This window comes from Melopsittacus undulatus, chromosome 2 (genome assembly GCF_012275295.1).
Source record: "Melopsittacus undulatus isolate bMelUnd1 chromosome 2, bMelUnd1.mat.Z, whole genome shotgun sequence".
In the NCBI taxonomy this organism is placed as follows: domain Eukaryota; kingdom Metazoa; phylum Chordata; class Aves; order Psittaciformes; family Psittaculidae; genus Melopsittacus; species Melopsittacus undulatus.
The window spans coordinates 90,678,817-90,701,564 of NC_047528.1; the positions used below are offsets into that span (position 1 = coordinate 90,678,817).

Genomic DNA, 22,748 nt, shown 5'->3' on the forward strand with positions numbered 1-22,748 from the left:
TGGTATGGAATAAGGGATGGATACTGTCCTGGGTTTAGCAGTAGCAGTCAATTTTTCTCCTTCTCAGTAGCTGGAGCAGTGCTGTGTTTTGACTTTTAGCCTGGGAACAGAGCTGATAACACCAATGCTTTTTAGTTGTTGCTAAGTAATGTTCACTCTGATCAAGGACTTTGTGAGTCTCATGTTCTGCCAGGGAGGAGGGAAGGCCGGGAGGAAGCAGCGACAGGACACCTGGCCCAAGCTAGCCAAAGGGGTATTCCGTACCACAGCACGTCATGCCCGTGGAGATTACTGGGAGTTACCCGGAAGGGCTTGCTCTCTTCTGGGTCAGGCTCGTTTCGGCAGGTAGTATTGTATTCTCTTCCCTTGTTATTTCCCTTATTGTTATTATTATTGGTGTAGTGATTTGTGTTACACCTTAGTTATTGGACTGTCCTTATCTTAACCCATGGGAGTTACATTCTTCCAATTTTCCTCCCCATCCCTTCAGGAGCAGGAGTTGGGGGGGAGGAGGAGGAAAGAAAGAGGGGCAGGGTGAGAGAGAGACTGTGTGGTTGGGTTTAAACCATGACATCTTTGCATACTCCCAACCTCCTTTTGGTCCGGCAGAGTTGATGATAGGCACATGCTAAAAGAACATTATCCCAAGGAACATACCAAAGAGCTGTGTTGTGAGGACAACCATCCACCATCCTGTTTACTTTTTCACTACACACTGAGTATAACTCAGTCACCAGCTGAAGAGCAGGGGAGTGTGTCACTCCAGTACAGTGAGCATTCCTCACATTCCCTGACAGGCTTTCCAGATTATACCCTCTTGAGAAGACAGTTGCCATATTTCTGCCTTAATGAATAATACCTGAATACACAAGGTGTGGTGGTTTTGTCTCAAACTCAAAGCCCATGGCCCTGCCTGATATACTGAGTACACTTAGGCTCTTTGCTCTGTACATCAGCAGGGGGGAAAGTGGAGTCTGTGGTTCATCAGCCATTCAGAGCTCTGGCATCCCATGAATAAGTCAAGGTAACCAAAAACATGCCAGCTCTTGCACAACACATACTCCCTGCCCTGGATTTACCGCATTTCCAGAGTAATTAACAGTTCTGTTTTCGTTTTGGTTACCATACTCCCAAGTCCAGCATTTTGCTCAGAACTACTGCAGCAACAATTGGCATCCCAGTTCAGCTGCTGGTGAGATGGAGAACAGGAAATCACCTGCAGGCACATAAGAAATGGCCAGATCATTGGCTCACCTAACCTGGCACTCAGTCTGAAAGTGGAAGTAGGCAATGATCTTCAGGGGCAGCAAGCCTTCTCTGTTCAGTTTTTCTGGTCCTGGTCAAATTTTCTGCACCCACAATTCATCGGAGTAGGGATATTGGTAGATACATCCCAGGCCATAGTATCCACTTACAAGCCTTCCATTCCTGACATTGCCTCATACCTTCTTGGCCCTGTTAACGTTGTCAGTCTCCATAACATCCTGTGACAACAAATTCGAGAGGTTCCCAACTTACCTTATAAAAAAGTACTCTCTTTTACTGCTGTTAATCTGCTCTACTAATTTCATTGTGTATACTGTGTATACTAATTTTCATTATACTATTGCAGGATTTTTTGACCAACAGCTCTGCATTCATCCTATTCACTGCCTTTATGATCTTTGTAAATGCCTTTGCTTCCTCTCCAAATCAAAGAGTCTTTTCAGTCTCGTGGAGCAGCTGCTTCATCCTCTCTTTTGTTTTCTCTGTACCTATCTTTATGCCACTAAGTCTTCCATAAGGTGCAAAGACAGAACTGCACAAAGTGCTCAAGACGTTACCTCAGCAAGTCTTTACATGGCAGCAAAGTCCTGACAGTGCCCAGCATTTTCTTGGGTCTGCATGTGACCTGTGAGTGAGGACTCCAAGGTTCTTCCCCTAGCTGGACCTGCCAGCTCTGAACTCAGCAGCACCTAAGAGTGTAAGAACAGCGCAGATAGCCCTGCTTCCCCATCCATCCCCTCCCAACAACTGCAACTTCAGATGTACCCACTCAGGACATTCCAGAAGCCTCCACAAATTTTTTGTCCACTTTACCTATTCAGCCACTGTTCAAGCACTTGTGGTATAGGAGATCTCAGTTTAAAAAGCCAACCTCTTCCCGATCAGAGTTGAACATAAACTTGTAGCTGCTTTGGAAATTGTTTAGTTTATGAAGCTATGGGCTATTTTCACAATAAGCATTTTTTATCCCCTCCTTTCCTCTACAAGGAGCTTTTATAAGTGACTGAAATCCAAGCTTCTTCCTCCTCAGCGAACCTCTAACCAGCAGTTGCAGTGTGAATGTGGATTAGTTTTCTCCACTTTCCTGTCCCAGTGAATATGTACATATCCATGAAGGCTGAAAAGGCTTCAGCAGAAGGGACTGGGACATCTCTTTCCCTTAATGAAGATTGTCATCTTTAATGCAGAAACATCAGCAGAAACATAAGGCAAGGAAAAGGACTTTGCACAGCCTCTGTAATTATGGAGACAACAGAAACTGAGAAAACTTTATAGATCTAGGGTTGAATTAATGCTTTTAAAGACAAAGAAGAAATATGACAGGAAATGCATTTATTTAAACTGCTATACAATGGAAATCCCAACCATTTTCAAAAGCCAGCTGAAGGAGAAGTGACTCACACAGCTTGCACACAGGAAGCCTCTTTGCAGTTTTCAACACTGAATTTCTTTTTCTCTAAATAGGTCACTTGTGTGAGTGCAGTTATCTGCTAAGTGGCAGCAATGTGTTTGGCAGTACATAAACATGGAGAAAGACATGGTTCCTGCCCTGAGGAGCTTACAGTCTAGAACGTGACATAGACAATACTATTCCAACATACAACAATCAACTGAAATATCATCAGTCAGATATAAGAAGACCCATTCTAACAAGCAAATGGAATACCAAATATATATATAAAGGCAACACATAGTGCAGAGTGGTATCTTGTTCTGTTATGTATTTATATGTTCATAAGCCTACAGGCGTGAAAGGTAGTGATGATTTGCTCAAAAGATCAATTTTATTTTCTTTGTCAGGGTTACTCCAGCTTTTGCTTCCTGAACAAAAATAAGGAAAATTAGATTAGAATTTAGCACTCCTTTTGTGATTTTACATGTCTGAACACTGAGCACCCTCTCTGTGAAAAATTTTTTCCTAATACCCAACCTAAACCTCCCCTAGTGCAGCTTGAGGCCATTTCCTTTTGTCCTATCACTTGTTACTCAGGAGAAGAGACCGATCCCCACCTCACTACAACCTCCTTTCAGGCTGTTGTAGAAAGCGACAAGGCTACCCCTGAGCATTCTCTTGTCCAGACTAAACAACCCCAGTTCCCTCAGCCATTGCTCATAAGACTTGGGCTCCAGACCCTTCACCAGGGTTGCTGTCCTTTTCTAGACCCGCTCCAGCACCTCCACATCTTTCTTGTAGTGAGAAGGCCAGAACTGAACATAGTATTTGAGATGCTGCCTCACCAGTCCAGAGTACTGGGGGATGATCATTGTGCTGGCCCATGCCAGGAGAGCCCTGGTCCATTCACAGAGCATGCTGCTCTCTGCATTGCTCATACTTAGGGCACACAGCACAGGAAGATGTTAAGGAATATGCCCAAAGCAGCTATCAGAAGCCTGGTACAGAAGTGAATGTTGTAAGAGCAATGGTGAATGGATGGAAGAGCCTGCAAAATATGGTGAATATTAGGGATGACAGAGACAGCTGTGCAGGAAAGTCAGATACACTGATGCCAGAGAAATGGGAAAAGTAATGGACACAATAAAGGCAATAGTTCTTACTAACTGTTATGCTTCAAATGTAAACCTTTTTGGGTTTGGTACATACCTTCCATTCTTGTCATTGCATATAACAACAATATGTACAAATTTTTCAAGTTTGTGTTACTTTAAGAACATTTAGAAACTGTGCTGAACATCTTAATGGTTACCTGAAAACCTGTTCAAGGAAGAATGTGTCACAGTGTACTAAGACTCTTCTTGCTCCTCCACCTTATCCTTTTCTTCTTCATCTTCCTTTTCTTCTCTCTCTTCCTGCTTTTCTTCTCCCTCTTCCTGCTTTACTTCTTCCTCTTCCTGCTTTTCTTCTCCCTCTTCCTGCTTTACTTCTTCCTCCTTTTTTATAGAAAACAGTTGCAATTATCGTATAGGAATTGAATAAAAAATAAACAGTCTTGAAATGCAGAGCTCTGCTTTTGCAACTTTTCTGTTTCTAGTAAATGCAATATTATTTGAGCTTTAAAAAAAAAAAAACAGAACAAAGAAGTAATGTATAGAGCTTTTAATCTTATCATGCCAGGGCTCTAGCTTTCTGGAGTTAATAGGCAAGTGCTGGAATATAAGACCCTTCTTAGAGAGGCTAGAATATGGTACATGGTTAAGTTGTAAAAAAATATTCAAGATCAAAATGAGGATATGAAATATATGCAAATATGAAAAAAGTTTAGTATTTTTAATAATACATTTTCTTGGAGAAGTAAACAAGTCAAGATTCATGGCACGTGAACTAGGCTCCTGAATAATCAAAAGATCATTCAGAATCAGATAATACAGCCTTGTCTCTGTTTCAAAGTTTTTATTTCTCTCTTTTATAGAGAAAAAAATGGTGCAATTTAAAGACAATAGCCCTTTTCTTCAATCAACCAAATGAACAGTTATCTGAAAGCTAGCATTTATGTAAGACAGACAACAATCTGCGTTTCTTGTCTTTTAAGAGCTAGTAAATGAAGCTTTGAAGTGTAGTCCTACTGTGAAAAAGAACTCAAAATTGCATTGTAAGCTTCTCTGTTCCTTCTCTTCCAGGAAATTCTTGTTCAAAGGCATTCTTTCCATGTGTATAAACAAGCTTTATCTCAAAATGTCGTAACTTCATACACTACCTAGACTACAAAAATTATGATAGTTTCTTCCTGGCATAATCAAACAGTCAATCAAAGACTATATAATTAGTATTTAGTCAGGACTGCAGGTAGTATGAGTAGCACAGCCCTTTGGTTTTCCTTTCAGATGCATACTGTTTGTACAAAAGCCACATCTGAGCCGTTGAAGTAAAATCGTGCTTAAATATGTGCTGGGGAATGGACCTGTTGTAACCAGATTCTTGGTTTGAATCATTTTTCAGAGAAAAATCATTGCACTAAGGGATCATCCCTGCAAAACCAGGAAGGTAATATGAATGTCCACACAGGTCAGCTGGATTAGAAGTTCTTGTGTCAAAGGAATATTGCCTCTTTTGGCATCATCCCTCAGGAAAGGGGTCTTTCATTAGCAGTATTTGAAACAGAGCCAGGCAAATCCACAGACAAGCAACATCTTTCAGATATTAACAACTTCAGTTCAAAATTCAAGTAAATTACCTCTTACAGAAAAAAAAATGTGTATTTTGCTTGCTTGAAGCATTAGCTAGTGGTGCCAGGGTGCACTAAGCAGCCTTAACAGCCTTTGCCAGCCTCACCAGGAGCCCCCCACACTTTGCCCATGGAGCTCCATTCCAGCTGCTAGGCCCATACTGCATAACTGACTGTGGGCATGTATATGTGTTCACATGTATGTATGCATATATATATACATATATATTGCAGTTTGGACGTGGGAAGATGTGAATGTGTTCTCTTACTAATCACTGGCCTGTAGTGGAAAATAGTCTAATCATTAGTTTTCCTGGGAATCATAGAATCATAGAATAGTTAGGGGTGGAAAGGACCTTAAGATCACCTAGTTCCAATCCCCTTGTCATGGGCAGGGACACCTCACACTAAACCATATCACCCAAGGCTCTGTCCAACCTAGCCTTGAACACTGCCAGGGATGGAGCATTCAGAATTTCCCTGGCAGCCCACTCCAATGCCTCACCACCCTTACAGTAAAGAACTTCTTACTTATAACCAATCTAAACTTCCCCTGTTTAAGTTTTAACCCATTACCCCTTGTCCTATCACTACTGTCCCTAATGAAGGGTCCCTCCCCAGCATCTTTATAGCCCCCCTTCAGATACTGGAAGGCTGTTATGAGGACTCCAATACTGAAGAAATATTCAAGACACAAACTTGAAATGCCAGGAAAAGGAGAAAACTGCGTAAGAATTTGCACCTGGGTCTTTCAAATTCTGGCAAGGAAAATATTTCCTTTACAGGCAGAACTGCCTAAATTATCAGAATGGCTCTTTTGCAATCACAACACTGAAAATGCAATCAGCGTAGTGTCAGTTAGCAATTGTTAAAGATATAGTTGTCTTGGAAATCCTTGGCACATTTTATTAAAGAATCTGTGAAAGACAATTTCTCTTCCATTTGCATTTTTTAATTATTAGAGGCCTATCTTTGTTCCCAAACAATAAGACTATGATATCACCAATAATTATCTCTAGCTGAACAGAACACTAGTATTTTTAGTTTCATGAATAAGAATTTATTAACTTTTGAGTGAAGCAGTGAGACTGAAAAGGAATTAAATGCATGCAAAGATGAAGGCAAATTATACTATACCCCTGTTGTTGCATGTTCTTCCTTGCTTTCCTACATAAGAGATAGAAAAGAACATGTTTAAAAGACAGATCGAAGAAAGAATATCAGAGGTCATGCAGGTAAAACAGCAGAAATTAAACACTGGATTTAGGAACATTATGTGGAATTCAGTGGATTTATTTTGAGATAATGTCTTTCAGATTAACTCACAATGCACATTTATCCTGAACTTTTACTCTGAAAAAGGGCTATAAAATCATTAAATACAGCTCCCTTTTTCTCAGTTACTTCCAATTAAATCTGCTTCATTGATGAGAAAGCATTGGAGGGGTTTGTTTGCTTTTCCAGGTGGGGTTTGGAGGTTGGTGTTTGTTGTGGCTTTTTTTCTTTTTTTTCTTCTTAATTAGGTGGTCTGCAAAATGAAAGTTAGATCAGAATTATGCAGAGTCTTATCTATGTTACACATCATCGCTCAGAATCTGGCTTGCAATTCTGTTAACTGTTGTAGGCTGGAACAGATGTCTTGGCTCAGCAATACTGGGGAATAAGAAATAATACAAGATGGTTTTAGACTATAGATCAAGCAAAAGTGATGAAGAGAGATAAAAGAGAAAAAATATATAAATATAAAGTGAATAGAATTTAATGTTAGATACCAAGCTGGTTATTGGAGAGAAGAGCTAATCTTATGCAAAATCACAAAGAGAAAAGGCAGATGGAATAGTACCATGCAGAAGGCATGAGTGGTTGATATGAGTTTGCATAGAATGCATTGAGATAAGGAAGTGAACTGAAGTGGCAGGGTTAAACGCGGCCTGGGGAATTGCTGAGACAGGATACAGACTTGCATTCTAATATGATTTTTGAGCATGTTTCGAAAAGAATTCTGCCCTGAAGTGAGCCTAATCTGTACTGCAAACTGACTTAACTGGGACACCACTTAAAATATTCTAAGCCACAAGCTAAAACCTGAAGTTAAAATCAGGCAGGAAAATAAAGAAAAACTATTACCAACATATCTAGTGACCAGCAGAAACCTTGCTTTTCCATATGCAGAGAAGATCACAGCCTTTTCCTCAAAAAGCTCAAAGACAAAGGGACAGACAAAGCAAGAAAAAGGGACACTATACCCCAACAAAATGGTTCCTCAACCTTATCCATCAGAGGATAGGGATTAGAATGGAAAAAAAGATTAGATAAGCCTGATGAAGTGATTAGGGAAGGAAAGTATGCAACAGGTTTAAGGTGAAAAAAAATCATAATCTAAAGAAATCTTAGCGCAGCTGTTCCTTGGTGACCAGGCTGAAAGCTATTCTGTTACTTACTACTGCATCTGTGTAAGAGACTTTCTATTTCAATATCTGCTCTGAGGTTTCCTAGGTGCTTGTTTGAATGAGGGGCTGCAGCTGCTGAAGCCTAGGCGCTCTAATGTGAGGTGCATGAAGAACAACCTTTTGCACTGCCACTTATACCCACCACTTTCAGGAGGCAGCTGCTGACTTAAGAGTTTTGTTTTTCAGAGGATTGGGGTCTCTCACTGGTTTCCTCAGGCTCACACCAGCCTGAGACAAAAAGCTGGAGCTTCTGGACTCCTGCATCTCCTAGTAAGTGTAAAAGAAGAAGTACAGGAGGGCTGCAGCCTCCACAAGTACCCATATTGACCATCAGATGCCATCCTTGCTGCTGAGGCATTAAGGAGCCTTCTGAAATCTGGGAGCCTTCATGCAGCTCCACAACTGAGACAGTCACAGTTTATTTTGTTACCTGTCATATGCTCATTGGCAAAGACTGAGATATCTTTATCTTGCCCAGACTCTTCTAGAATTTTTCCATAGCACTGGCATTTCTCCTGCAGAGTCACTGGAGAAAAGCCAGCTGGGTTACACCCGGCATGAGAGAGTAATTTTTAAGCTGGTACGAAACTGACTGCTAAACACGGCCAAAATGCCAATACTGGATTCCCACTGGTATATTAATTCAAAAATAGAACATAAAACTGTGGTGCTTAAGTTATTGTATTTTGGTTTGAGGGTCTGTCAAAAGAGTAAGTTGACACTCCAAAAGGGACATGACTACTGTTCAAAAGATGCAACTGTTCAGCTGCAAAACTAGGTGGGCCACTGATACAAAGGTCACCCTTTCAGAACTCAGTATACAGAGACCAGCTCTTACTAAGCTAGATGGAAAAAAAAACACATGGGTGGGGAGAGCACACAGAAAACATCTATACAGTATGGAAAGCAGTCAAACAAGATGTGCTGGGCTGCAGAATGAGAGGAAGAAAGGGGAATACTGAAAATACTGTGCTGATACTACATGTACCCTTCAGGATCTAACACCCAGGGGAGATACTACAACGGCAATCTGACAGTCTTCAAATGTATTTAACTTCATAAACGCCTAGCCAGGTAATGAAATGTCATTCAAGCTTTCTTTTTTTAAAGGTAAATTGGGATACAGAAACATAAAGTGGAATTCATCTCACTGGACCTGCTTCAAAGTTATTCATCCTCTGTGTGCTGTTTGTTGTGAATGAGAATAACAGGATTTCTACAGAATTAGTCATGCCATCCCAACAGAAGTGATAACTGGGATAAACTGTGGCAAGGCAGACAGATGCCACATCACCAAAGTGATTTGTCATAGGTGACAAGGGAAGAGGGTGATGGAACAGGGTGAGAAATGGGTTTTGTGCATCCGTGGCAGGAGACATTGTCACCTTGCTGCTTGCAGTGGGAAGTACCCTATATAAAAGTAAGACAGGAACAGAAACAGTGCTTTTTATACTTCCCCTAGTATACACCTGGCATGATGAAGGTGGGTATCAGAGTTGGACAATTTCAGGATGACTCTTACTCCTTAGGTAAGACCATTTCAATGTTGCCAAGATTGTGCAGGTGAAAGGGAAGGGTTCGTAAAACTAACCATATTTTATACCCTTATAACCACAGAACAATCTGTTCAAACACAGTCTTGCCTTGTGCTCTCTCCTCTGCCACTCCCCTCTCAGAAAAACTAAAGGAGAATACATTTTCCATTTACAGTTCCAGTCCAGCCAGTGAGAAATGGATCAAGGTGCTTGTTGTACAGGACTGGTATTGCATTATGTCATTATAAAACCTCTCACTCACAGCTGCTTGAAACATTTGCAGACATGTTTCAGCATTCTGCATTTAAAAAGACATTAGAGTACTCTGCCAGCCAGAATGGCAAGGTAACCTAGCCAGCCAGGGGATGCACTGCAGTTTTATGCTGGTCTTAAGAGCCAAGGAAAATGGTATTTGATGGCACTCATGTGCCAGCTGAAATTCTGAGACATTAGAAGTGTTTGGATAGAATTTAATGTGAAATTTCACTTCCCACTGAGAACTATCTCTTTTCATTGCCATTTTGAAATTTTAAATGGGACTTCCCAGCACCTGAGACTTGCATGAGGCTATGTAAAAGGGTGCTTTTCCAGCCTAACAATGACTACAGTCATTGCTAAAAAGGGTAATGGGGAAAAGTTTACAGAGAGGTGCTTCCTCTGAAAAACATTGCAGCTAGATGGAAAACAACAAAACAATGAAAATGCATCTGTTTTCCTCTTTAGTGAAAGGAATGATGCATTTGTGACAGATATTTCACTGGGACCATCTGATTTCCAAACCACAAAAAACCCAGCAAGTGTTTGATCCAGCAGTAGGCATGCCTCTTGGGGATGAGTATCACTTGACACTGTGTAAAGAACATGAGAATGATTCGTGTCAAGGACTTAGGAATCATTGTTACCAATGTACCCGTGACCAATGTACCACATGTGGAATGTATAAAAACGACTTTTATTATAATAAAAGTTGCTGTCAATGTAATGAAGGGAAAGAAGAAGAAACAAGGGAGTAGACTAGTTCCCTCTTTAATAATTTTTGACTGTTAAAATAATAAGGGTGCTTAATGGCTTTATTTTATTGCTTGAGTGCTTTAAGGAAGGGATTGGGCAACCCAGAGATACATCCTGTTACAGGGGTTTATGAAACCTATGTATTGAATAAATAACCACATAAGGAATGGAACCTATGGTAGTTAAGCTTGTGATAGACATCTTCTTGAGTTATTCCTTTTGTGTTACTGAGAAAGATTGATAACCTTTTGTAAGAAGTTTTTCAACCAAAGACAAGACACCAGCAACTATATCGACATAAAGGAGAAGAAATGATTGGCTGAGACCCAGGACCACAAACGTATAAGAGACTGAGCCCCAAAGACCCCAGCGTGCATCCTTGGTGGAGCAGAGACTCCCTGGCTTATTGCCTCTTGATATTAATTGTAAATAAAATAATTAAATCAGACCATGGCTAAGATGGAATTTTTATAACAACTGCAACATCAAAATAAACACGTCCTTAAATGCCAAACTCTCAGAGCAGCAGGAGAAATGAAGGAGCATAATCCCTGTCTCATATCTCCAGACACAGGATCCATTTCTTCTTAGTCTCCACTGGGTCTAGAACCTGGCCAGTAATATGAACACCCCCCTGAGGAAGATAGCACACAGCAGAATGGTCCCTTTTTGCAAGATTCATCTACTGTCAACCACAAGTACTTTACTGATGTTAGCTAACAGCAGGATATTATCCTAGGGAATTGAAGGAACTCAGGTGGCGTCTTCCAAGAACATTTAGCACTGCAGCTTGAGATCTGCCCATGTGACTGTAACATCAGATCATGATGCAGCAAAAGGATAACAAAGTCTCAATTTCTGCATTGCCCAGGGGTTTCTGCCTGGCCTGGAGAAGACACTGCCAGATATGGTTTGCTGCAACAGCAGTCAATACTGATACATGACAACAAACATTAACAGCTAGATTTATGAGCCCTGCAGACACTGGCCATTGATAGCAGCAATTTTTTCCACACAGACAGGACTCAGATGTCTAGTCCTAAATTATTCTCCAAAAGCAGGGTCTGGTTCAAAATGAGCATTAAAAACCAAGAGCTTACAGTAAGAATATTTAAAAGGAAACTTCAAGACAAGCACTGTTACTCAAGATTCAGAGCAAGTTCCTCAGAATTTTATCTAGGTTTCGTATCACCATGTCAAAGAAAATGCACCCAAAACTAAAACAGGACCACTCTGCAATCAGTTTTTCCATCCTGAGGCATAATAGGAAGGCCTGTGGGTTTATGCTTCATGCGCTTGGCACAGGTAAAACCCTCATTATCACAAAGGGAAAAAGGAAAAATTACCTGTTGATCTTCTGATTCTGACTGAGCAGACTGAGCCTCTTCATGAGCCCCTTCGTCTGCCTTGTCTTCTGTTTGTGCCTCAGTTCCATCCGTGGCATCAGACTTTTCAGTCTCCTGGCAGCAAAGACAACATTGTTAGTTTTGTGGCACATAATCAACAATTTCTATAACTTGACTTTATAGTTTTGGGAGGTGCTTTTCTGATTTTACTTCAGCACACAAATGAAAATATACCCTTCCGGACATTTTCCTGTGAAAGGAACACTTGTTGGCATGTTAATCTTTTGGTAAAAACATGGTGTTTGTGTAGGGAAAACATGAATTCAAGCACTTCTCCCTCTTCAGAGCATAGCAGAGTCTCTCACTTTTCTGTGGAAAGTCTAATAGAAACTGATGCTCACCCTGATTGCACATTCTAGATTCAGGAAAAAAAAAAAAAAGCCTTTCTCCAGCATGCATTCCAATTAAACTACATCAAGAAGCTACAGGAAAACAGGAGTAATGAAGGATTTCATATATAGTCTCTTAACTTTCTCATTTAAAATCATCAGGGAAACTATTCCTCAGTTCACACACTGATCTATCAAATCTATTTATTCCAGCACCATGAACAAGCACCTCTTAGAAGGCTCTTTATTTTAAGTCCTGTGGTACTTTCAGCTAGGTAACTGTGAAAGGTCACACTGAATCACACGCTGTGTCAGATAAAAGGAGAACTGTATGACCTCAACTGGAATAAGAAAAATAAGATTAAATTAAATAACATGAAGTGCAAAGTCACACTCTTTGGGACAGGCAGTTCTGGGACAGAGCTTAGAAACAGATGTTTCTACTGTACTTTGGGAGCTTGTTAGCTGATAATCATCAAAGAAGAGAAAGACAGATGTATTTAAATAATCACAGAATAACTGAGCCACGAATATGATGTATTAGTGAAAGAGGTAATAAATGTCATCCTCAAATGTATGAAGTGAGGGATAGCTGGTGGAGCTGAAAGCGAATATTAATGTCATTGTACAAGACCAAGGCACAACCTCCTCTGGATCGCTCTGTACTGTTCCAGTTACTCAGGCTCAAGAAAGAGAAATTCAGACTGGAACAGGTGCAGAGGAGGGCTTGGGAATATCTGAGGGAGTGGAGAGCCTGTCTTAGGGAAGGGTGACAAAAAAAGATTCATTACTTCAATCTATTGAAAGCAATGCTGTGAGGGGATATGATGGCTCTCTAAAAATAGATCAGAGTAAACATCAGGGAGTGGTAGGATAAGGAAGAACACTGAGATAGATGCAAAATAAGTACAAACCTGCTGTAAATAAGAATTCTAATCAGCAGCAATATGGAATTTTGGAAGAGCTTCCTAGCAGAGAAGCAGAGGAAAAGGACCTAATATGTTAAAAGGGAATTTGACCACTTCTTCAAGGTCTTATCTACTGTGGTTGCCTCCAGCAAGAGAGAATTGGGCTTAGGAAAGGTCCTGTCCTGTGTCATCCTAAATTCTACATTCTTTGGGCAGAGCAGCATGCCCCAGTAGACAACCAGATCTTTTGTCATCTCTGCCACCAAGCGCTTACAACTCATCTATCTGATTGGTTTGGGTTTTTATGTTTTTCCACATTTTCATTTTTGCTACAGTTAAACAAAAGCCCCTGTCATGACCTCCTGCACTTTAAGCTTCACAAGCCCTCCGCCAGTGTCCTCATCCATATATGCTTTCTTCAGCCAGTGTACTTAGCCTGCAGAAGCAAAACATAAGCATAGCTATCTGGCTTTTAGCCCCAGAGCAGACTTGGGAGAGTACTGATTTACGGATCTTTGTCCCATGATGTGCCCTCCTGCTGAGATGCTCTGCTGGATGGGGACAAAAGTTACAGAAGAGTGGTTATCAAGACAAAGTCAAAATGGACAAAATAATTCTGTAGTTTTATCTTTTTCCTGAAACTTCACTGTGTAAGTTTTGATGCCTTTCTGGCAATTTGCTCCTGAACCATGGAAAATATGTTTTACATCTAAGGAGCTTGCAATGACAAGAAAGGAGGCACATAAGCTCCTAAATTCCCCTTCCTCTCTGCAGAAAAAAACAACAGCAGCAAAACTATCAGCAGCAAGCCTTGCCCTCCCTGCAGTTCTTCCCAGTGCTGTGTTGCCCCTGCCCTCCTGGCAGCAAAAGCCCTTCCAGGGCTGCATGGTGAACTGGAACAGAAGGCTGATCAAGAGTAATGCTTTAAAAAGTAAAACATTTCTCTCACACACAGTTTGTGCACACTGTTACACAGCTGCATGAATATTTTTCCCAGCACATGGGGGATGCTTGAGGAGAGGAATGAGCAGCTGGGAGTAAGCAGAAGAAGCCAGAAGAAGGAGGAAGGATAAAAGACTATTTCTTCTTCTGACAGTATTGTCTCATTTCAAGCACACATAAAACTGTGGGCTCACTGCACTCTCATGCTGGTGGCATTGTTATTAAAAATGGTGATTGATTGTTAAGATCATTGTTATTAAAATCAAATCTACAGAGACATTTGGTTGGCTTAATTTATCTTGTACTTTTCCCCCACAAGCTAACAAAATATTTGAAGAATAAAATAGGTAGTAACACAGCATATATTGACATTCTCTAGTGCAACACTGTCAATACATTGTTTTCTCAAGCAAGTGATAACTTCCTTACAGATACATTCTTTGTAGCAGTTTCTAAAATGAAAAGGATAGTGTTAAAGGAAAACTAAATTGGTCATATACTTATTTTCAGCATGTATATCAGCATGTCATTTTAAAATCTATGTACTCAATATTTTTTGGAGATATATAAATTACATAAAGACTGAAGATGGCATTCTAATTAAAATTAACCTATTGTGTAAAACTCTCTCAGATGGATCCTACACCTACTCAGAACATAAGGCAAATAAAAGTTGTAGCTGAAAGAACTAAACTCTAGAAGCAGCATTTTATCAGCCAGAACACACACACACACACACAGAGTTCTTGTTAATTATATGGAGAACTGTGCTGCTTGGAATATCATCATTATGCTAGCTCTCCATAGAAACAGAAAATTTAATTTTTAACTAATTTAAAATGAAGTACCATTTATGAAGATTGGCTGACAGGCAATTTTCTCTTTAAATAAAAGGCACATACTGTAGATTTGTAATTCAAAGCAGTCTTAGTAGAAGTCTTCAACTAAAAGACTAAAGCTCAAGTATCTACAGATTTCAGGTTGTCAAGATTATGGATATTAAGAGCAATAATACTGAGATTAAGGATTAAAGTATATACAAGATTTGAAAACAGACCTTCAGCTCAAGCAAATGAGCTTCACTGAGTTCACAGAGCAATTCCAAACCTAGGTGATCTTGCTACAAGCTACAGGCTCTCTGGACTTCTGGACATACCAGACTCACCCTGTAAATGTAGATCAGCTCTTACATTAGGCTCTGGCACCATCAGAGCTCCAATACCTACCAGTATTGTTCAATGTAAATGACGAATGGGTCTGGTGAAAAATTGTAGCCACCTAACCCAGAGAGGTCAGGCCTACAAAAAACAAGAATCTGCAGAACTAAAACATGTATTTTGCACTCAGTGGGCTGATGTGACAATGGAGGCAATGGATTTAACTACAAGATTTTTGTTGGGAAGATATAATTTTTTGAGGGAATAGCAAGAAGTTCCTGTACTTGCTCTAGAAAATAGTCTCAAAACAGTCCTAGATCAGGATCCTAACAGACTGTGTTATGAAACAGAATCATGGCCATTAAAAAACTGCTCTACTTCTAATGCAATGTGAGACAAAAGATGGACGGAAAAGACACCTTCTGGGGCAAGTGTATAATACATGTATTGGCTTTATATTAATCTTTGCAATGTCTCAGTGAGGTGAAAATCCCTAGAAAGTAAATGCTTACTGGCTGTTTCATGGCATTTCCATGCTTTGTAAACTATCACCATATTCCAGAAAACAAACAAACAAAAAACAAACCACAAAAAAAAAAAACAAACAAAAAAACCCCCAACCAAACAAAAAAACAACCAACTAAACAAAAAGAAAAAAAACAACACAACCCCCCCTCCCCACCCAATTATTTAAGAAGGAATTAGTAAGAAACCCTGTCATATGTGTCATCATCACCATCTCTTCCACATGACTTATTATTCCAGTTTCACACTGCTGGAAATCAATGTCACAAGCCATCCACTGTAATTCATGCTAAGGTTGTATTGACAGCCTAATGAAAGGAAAGCAGGAGCAGTGCAGCAAGGTTATTTGTATGACAAAGCACAGCCAGACTATCATGCAGTGAAGATGCTGAGAAATTAACCCCTGCAACAAATGCTAAAACACTTGTATATGTCTCTTTCAAATTCAGGAACAGATTTTGACAGGGAGACAATGCAACTATATGTCCAGTATTTTTATGGATTTTTAAAAAACACTCTGTTATTACCACTTTCTGGGCTGAAACGATCACCACCTCCACCAATGCAGCAGCTAATAGCCATACACAGTACTTGCTTGCTACTAAATAGCACTAACACTAACCTGCTCAGCAGAACGTACAGAACATACTATTTTCAATGTTTACAAAGTTGTCACAAGCAGAAACTGCAATAGCCTCTGCTAACAGCTGGAAATTAATGAATTCTCTTGTGTTACTTCACTTCACAGACATGCTACCTAACAGAACCATGCATGAAAAAGCAGATAATATAGGAAGTGTAAAGATGGAAAAATGCAATTTTATTTATCTCATTGATTTTCCACATATCTTTTATAATGATTATAATACTTAATACCTGCAGTTCTTTAAGCCTTTCATGGCTTTGTGGATGTTAATTAAATGAATTCTCACAGACTCTTGTGAGGTAGGCGAGTAATTTTTATTTCCCTTGGTGGGAGATGGCACAGCTAAAGCAGAAAGTTTAAATCACTTGGTCTCTATCACACAGAGACTCTGTGTCAAAGACATTCATAGCAACTGTGGCTCTCCCCTGGGTATCTCATCATCTCTAGCTTTTAAAGATGAGCCTCCTTTTTATCTTTACCTTTACAGAAGAGGAAAACCAGAGATATGTATAACAGAGTCTCACTCAGTTGCTACACAGTTGGCAGCAGAGTTGGACCAGAAAGCAGATCTTATGCACCAGGGCAGTTCTTCAGCCAGGTCACAGCAATGCAGCAGAGTTCTGTCACTCTGGCTCATCACTCTCTTGATTCATTTCTTTTGTTGAACCACCCACGTTAAAGATGGTGACATTTTATTATGATCTAACATGATCTCAGGATAAGACAGGTGTAATGCTCTCAGTTATCAAACTTCTAATTAGAAATAGACTTTATCTCCTCAAGGCAGAGAGAGCGCACCCCATAATGCCAGTCTGTGTGTACACACAGAGGATGGGCTGGGTCCACACCCCAGCCCCTCTGTTGGTGGGCTACACAAACCCTGTTTGTTCAAGGCTTGATGCAATCTGGGGGAAGTGAAGGTGTCATGTAATTAATTCAACCTATAAAATGCACTAGGAAATTCTGCATAATTTAAAATCTAAACATGATAAAATACTGCTTTGTGTAAACAACATCTACCAAAAAAAATCATCAGCTGGAGGCATGGTAACAAGTCTGCAGTGAAAGAAGGGAACAGAGAAGTATTTTCTAGTATTTACTGAACCAACCACTTCCTTTTTTCCCCCTTAAGAACATTTTGCTGGACAAGCATCTATGTAATGTTTTGTCACTGCCCCTTATTTGACATGCTGAGTCACTGCCTCCCTTCATCTTTTATTAAAATCAAATAAATGCCCCCCCTGGAAGTACAGTAGCTCATACCTTTGTGCCTGGAGGAGGAGCAAGACCCAGGAATGAATAAATAATATTTTCTTCTTTAGCAGAGAAAAAGGATTCAAAATCCTAAAAAAGGAATGAACAAACAACAGAGAATTGGTAACAAAAATCAAACAAAAAGCACAGGAGGAAAAGAATAGCCCAGGCAAATCTTTCTTATATTGATGAGAATGACTATGCATTTGTACATGCACCTGCATTATCTAAGCCCCAGGAAGAAAACTCAGATAAAGGGAGTTTCATACTGTCTGGCAAAATGAACAATGGGCAAGTCTCTCCAGAGATTTACACTTTAATTATATCACATCTATGTCAGAATCAGATAAAATTAAGCATTTCATTTTAATGTGCCTCAGCTGTACACACCAAAGCAAAGCTATTACCATTTAAATGTTAAAATAAAACTTGCAGTGGGAAAGAACACAAAACAAGCCCTCAGGAGCCTGGGCAGCTTTATGTCATATGAAAGGCAACTGTCAACATAATAGCACAATGATAATGATAATGAGGAAATTTTATTTTAGAGAAAGTCACTCTGGTTAGAAAATGCAGTTACTTTTCAGACAAACTTAGCAAAGGATTGTGTTGGTCCTTCTGACATATATGTACCAACCAAAATGTCTTGTCCACATGTGAACTGAAGCTAAATAACATTAAATGCTCTATTTTCTCTTCATATATATATATACATTAGGTATATATTATATGTAAATGAATATTATAACTGAAATATGTAACTGAATACATTATATATATTAATATAACTGAAAAATCTTTCGAGATGGCTTCTATCCTACCACCTAGAACTTGCATGGTCTTTACAGTATTCACCTGTACAACTTTCCTATCAATTAAGGAAGCTCTGCTATCACTAGTTTGTTACTGACAAGTACATGACTCACATCACATGTGTGACCAGCAGGTCAAGGGAGGTGGGCCTCCCCCTGTACTCTGCTCTCATGAGACCCCACCTGCAGTACTGTATCCAGCTCTGGTGCTCCCAGCACAAGAGGGAGGTGGAACCATGGGAACAAGTCCAGAGGAGACCATGAAAGTGATCAGAGGGCTGGAGCATCTCTGCTACGGAGACAGGCTGAGAGAGCTGGGCTGTTCTCGAGAAGGCTCTGGGAAGACCTCATAGCAGCCTTCCAATGCCTGAAGGGCCAAAAAAAAGTCTGGAGAGGACTTTTTACAAGGACATGTAGTGACAGGACAAGGGCAAATGCCTTCAAGTGGAAAGAGAGTAGAATTAGATTAGATATTAGGAAAATATTCTTCACTCTGAAGGTGGTGGATAGGGGGATTGGTACAGGTTGCCCAGAGAACTTGTTCACATGCCATCTCTGAAGTGTTCAAGACCAGGTTGTAGAGGCTTTTTGCAACCTTGTCTAGTGGAAGGTGTCCCTGCCCATGGCAGGGGGGTTGAAACCAAATGATCTTTAAAGCCCCTTCCAACCCAAACCATTCTATGATTCTGTGATCTTACACAGGTAAAAATCAACATATACTTAAGATCTCAGCAGAAACTCTGGTTATAAATTACTGGCCCACAATCACACAGCAGCTCTGCATTGTGCAGAGGACATGTCCACTGGGTCCTAGACAACTGCCTTGACCTCCCTCTCTCGCCCATTCTTCCACTCATCCAAAATAACTCCAGAAATAGAAGCTTGTAAATAATAAGGTGCTGTCTCACCCTTGAGACTTATTTGTAAAGCTGGGTTAGGATCTGAGTTGTCTTACTGGACTGTTTTAGTATTTCCAGAAAATAAATTATTGACCATGGGTAATCCTAGGGAAAGGCTGGAGTGATGGTTTAGAAGTCAGTGTAATGTCAGCACGACTGGAAGCCATGACATTTCAGTCCAGTTTGGAAGAGGTAACATAGCTTAACAGTCAGGATAAATGGCAGGCCATTTTGCTGATTTATCTAAGGGACAGATCAGCTTTCACATGTACCTGGCTATAGGCGGTGGGAACTGTCCAGTGTGGGAGAGGCCCCAGAGCACATTTTGCCCTGCCTAGGCAGACTGCATGCTGCTGCTCCAGGCCACCCACTTCTCACATCACCTCTTTGCTGTTTTCATGTTGCTCTGGGTTTCTCCTTCTTACCTAACCCACGTCTGCCATAAGTATTTAAGAAACACAATGTCTCAAGTCTGACCCACGAACTCAGGATCAATATAGCAAACAAAACCACAAGGATTTTATGCAATTCAAAGGGCTAAAATTTGACATGGGCTTTTGACAGGCCATACGAAACACAGGAAGCTTGTGTTCTCCTGCATACCACATACTCACAAAACAGCCTAGCAAACTACAGCACAATATGTCAATAGCTGGGAAACAAAGACTGTAACGAGGAAAAGCCATGAAGTGAACTTAATATTTTATTTCACTGAATGACAAAAGATAACTGTTACCAAGCAGGCAGTAAGAAAAAATGAGCAGTAACAATTTTTTTCAGGTAAACAACAAAATTATACCTGTTTGAGAAGACGTGAATGGTCTAGGCAGAGGACAGTGGTGTCATTTGTCTTTGGAACTAGTCTTCAAAAAATACAGTGAAATGTATTTAAAAGAAAAGTAATACTCCATGAGTTTTTGCTTATGATATGAGCGCATATGCACATATACACTCTACACTACCAATTCTGTATAACCACTGTGGAAATGACAGACAGCAGAATAGCAAAACTAGACATCAGTGGAAAGTTCTTCCCCATATAAGTGGTACTGCGCCAGGTCACAAAAAACAGAGAGGGCATGGAAACACCATCCTCAGAGCCTTTTGAAAATCAATGGGAAAAGTCCCCAGCAACATAAGCTAACCTTAAAGCTATGCCTGCTTTAAGCATAGGGCTGGACCACAGACCTCCATAGGACCTATGATTTCCATATATTTTACTTTAGCAGGTATATGAAGCAAAAGTCTTACCTAATAATTCAGAGATTCTTTTAAAAAGTATGTACATGGGTATTTTATATTCTGCAGACTGCAGTTTACAGAGAAAAGCAGAGATTACAGCTTGCAGAGAAAACCATTCCATTTCTTTCCTAATTTTCTAGGGTTTTTTGTTAAGCAAAAACAAAGACAAGAGCAACAGAGTGCTCAATATATTTAGAAAGTGACACAGATGCAGACGCCTGTCTAGACATGAGAAAAAAAACAACTTAAGAAAAAAATCAAATAAGAACATAATTGCCAACAATGATGGCTCAGAATGGATACTTGAAATTTATGCTACAGCAAGGCATACAAAATTAATCCATTTCTAATCTGTTTCTTCAAGTGACAGTACCAAAGACATGAAAGAAAAATAAGATTCAAGCTATTTTATAAGACAGTCTTAAGCTTCTCTGACCTCAAGGAAAAGCTGCTTACAGGTGGTGTATTTCCATGAATCTGTAAGAAACCTCCATTTTCAGTACAACTTAGGAAGTGAAGCAGCTCTTCAGGGTTGGCCAAAAGATGCAGATACTATCATGTTACTGGCAGAAAAGCAGGTTAGCACAGGACTAAGGGACTTTCATGAATTCAAGATACTGGACTGGTATCCCTGACTCAGACAGGCCTTTGCAGTTCTCAGCCCTATCTTTAATAAACTGGCTGAGGACAAAGGATGAGAGGCACAGGGGAAGAATTAAGATACATCATTTAAACATTAAACAGCATAAAACAATTCTAGATTTCTATTGGACACGCACAGGTTCTGAAAAGAAGCAGAATGCAAATCCCAGCTTTATACTGTAGACATGTTGCAGAAGGCATAGCGTCAGTTTAAGGAATTTTGCATCAATCTGCCAGCCCCTCACCACGTAATCCCACTTCACACTGTGCAGCTCCCTTAAGGAACTTTTCCCTAGGAGAAGGATGAGGCTCATGTACTGATATGGATCTCCTTACCTTATTTATTTATTTGGAAATAACGATGCTATAAATTGTTATGTACTCACTGGGGGTGAGCTTTGAAAGCTGTGTACATGGGAATTCTGGAGACTTCTAGACTAACTGTAAATTTGATGTAGTTTTTCATTCAATAGCTGCAACTGCTTTCTGGACCTCTTTCCACATGGAGGTGTCTTTGCAAAGGACTCTTTCTTAAGCTTGAATTGATTCCAACATGTAGGTTATTTGGCTTCCTGAGCTAGCTTCATACATGGAATAAAATCTGTATATTAATAATTTATTGTCAAGACTGACCAGCTGCAACACTTTGTAAGGCAATTACTCTTTAATTCACTATATAATATCTCCAGGGAATATCAGAAATATTTATTGCAACATTGGCTGCTGTAAAATTCACAGTAAGATGTATCAAATTATATTTTTTATTTATGTAGATTAGATATTAAAATGAACATGAACTCTAACCTACCAAGTGCTCTTTTAAGATTCCTATGAGAAAATGAGGAAATGGTTGCACTCCATTATTCATACTATCTTTCGCTCTGAGAGCACTGAAATTAATTCTGAAAACTCAGTGGCATGTAAATCCCTTCTCTCTCAAAACAACCTTTGCAGTAGTTCACACTGGATTTGTGGAGTAACTTAAAACTGGGCTCACTATGTGATCTGCGTTTCAGAGTACTTTGCAAGTTCATTTCAACAATCATATCACAGTACTTTGCAGGCTGTGCATTTCCATCCAGACTATGAGAAAACAGCTGTCTCAGATATCTCTCTTGATTCACAATCGTAATATTCATGCTGGAACAGTATCATCTATCACCACTTTGAACAAACTCTCTCAAGAGAAGTAACCTTTTACAAGCATATATGAAAATATAAAAGCATCTGATGAGCATTACAATGTCTGTTACAAAGCGTTGGATGTTGAATAATCAACATAATTTCAATAATTCAAACATATTAGAACTATTCCAGTCAACTATAATTCCTACTTATTTATATAATATAATGGAAAAGAAAGATTCCTGTTCACAGCCCCTGGTATCTCAGACATCTAACTGACTTCCTAGCAGTCCAGATGAGTCTGTGCCAAACAAACGATATATCAACTCTCCCCATGTAAAATGAAAGTTCAAGAAGCAAAAAAATTAACTTAAAGCCAGAGATAGCAGATCAGCCTTGCTATAAATCCCACTAGTCTTGAGTAGTTTGGTATTCTCCAACCAGATTATGGAGCATTTACTACTAGAAGAGCAGCCGA

General features: G+C 39.8%; 1 protein-coding gene across 1 annotated transcript in view; it reads right to left on the reverse strand.

The window, feature by feature from the left end:
• Positions 1-2,580: 2,580 nt before the first annotated feature.
• SH3BGR (SH3 domain binding glutamate rich protein) overlaps positions 2,581-22,748 on the reverse strand; it is a 29,831-nt gene continuing 9,663 nt past the window's right edge. The window contains exons 3-7 of the mRNA XM_034071048.1: positions 17,560-17,640; positions 11,730-11,843; positions 6,525-6,554; positions 3,972-4,110; positions 2,581-3,087 (exon numbers count right to left, since the gene is read on the reverse strand). Coding sequence (XP_033926939.1) covers positions 4,009-4,110; positions 6,525-6,554; positions 11,730-11,843; positions 17,560-17,640 — 327 coding nt within the window. The 3' untranslated portion in view covers positions 2,581-3,087; positions 3,972-4,008. The remainder of the gene's footprint in view (positions 3,088-3,971; positions 4,111-6,524; positions 6,555-11,729; positions 11,844-17,559; positions 17,641-22,748) is intronic.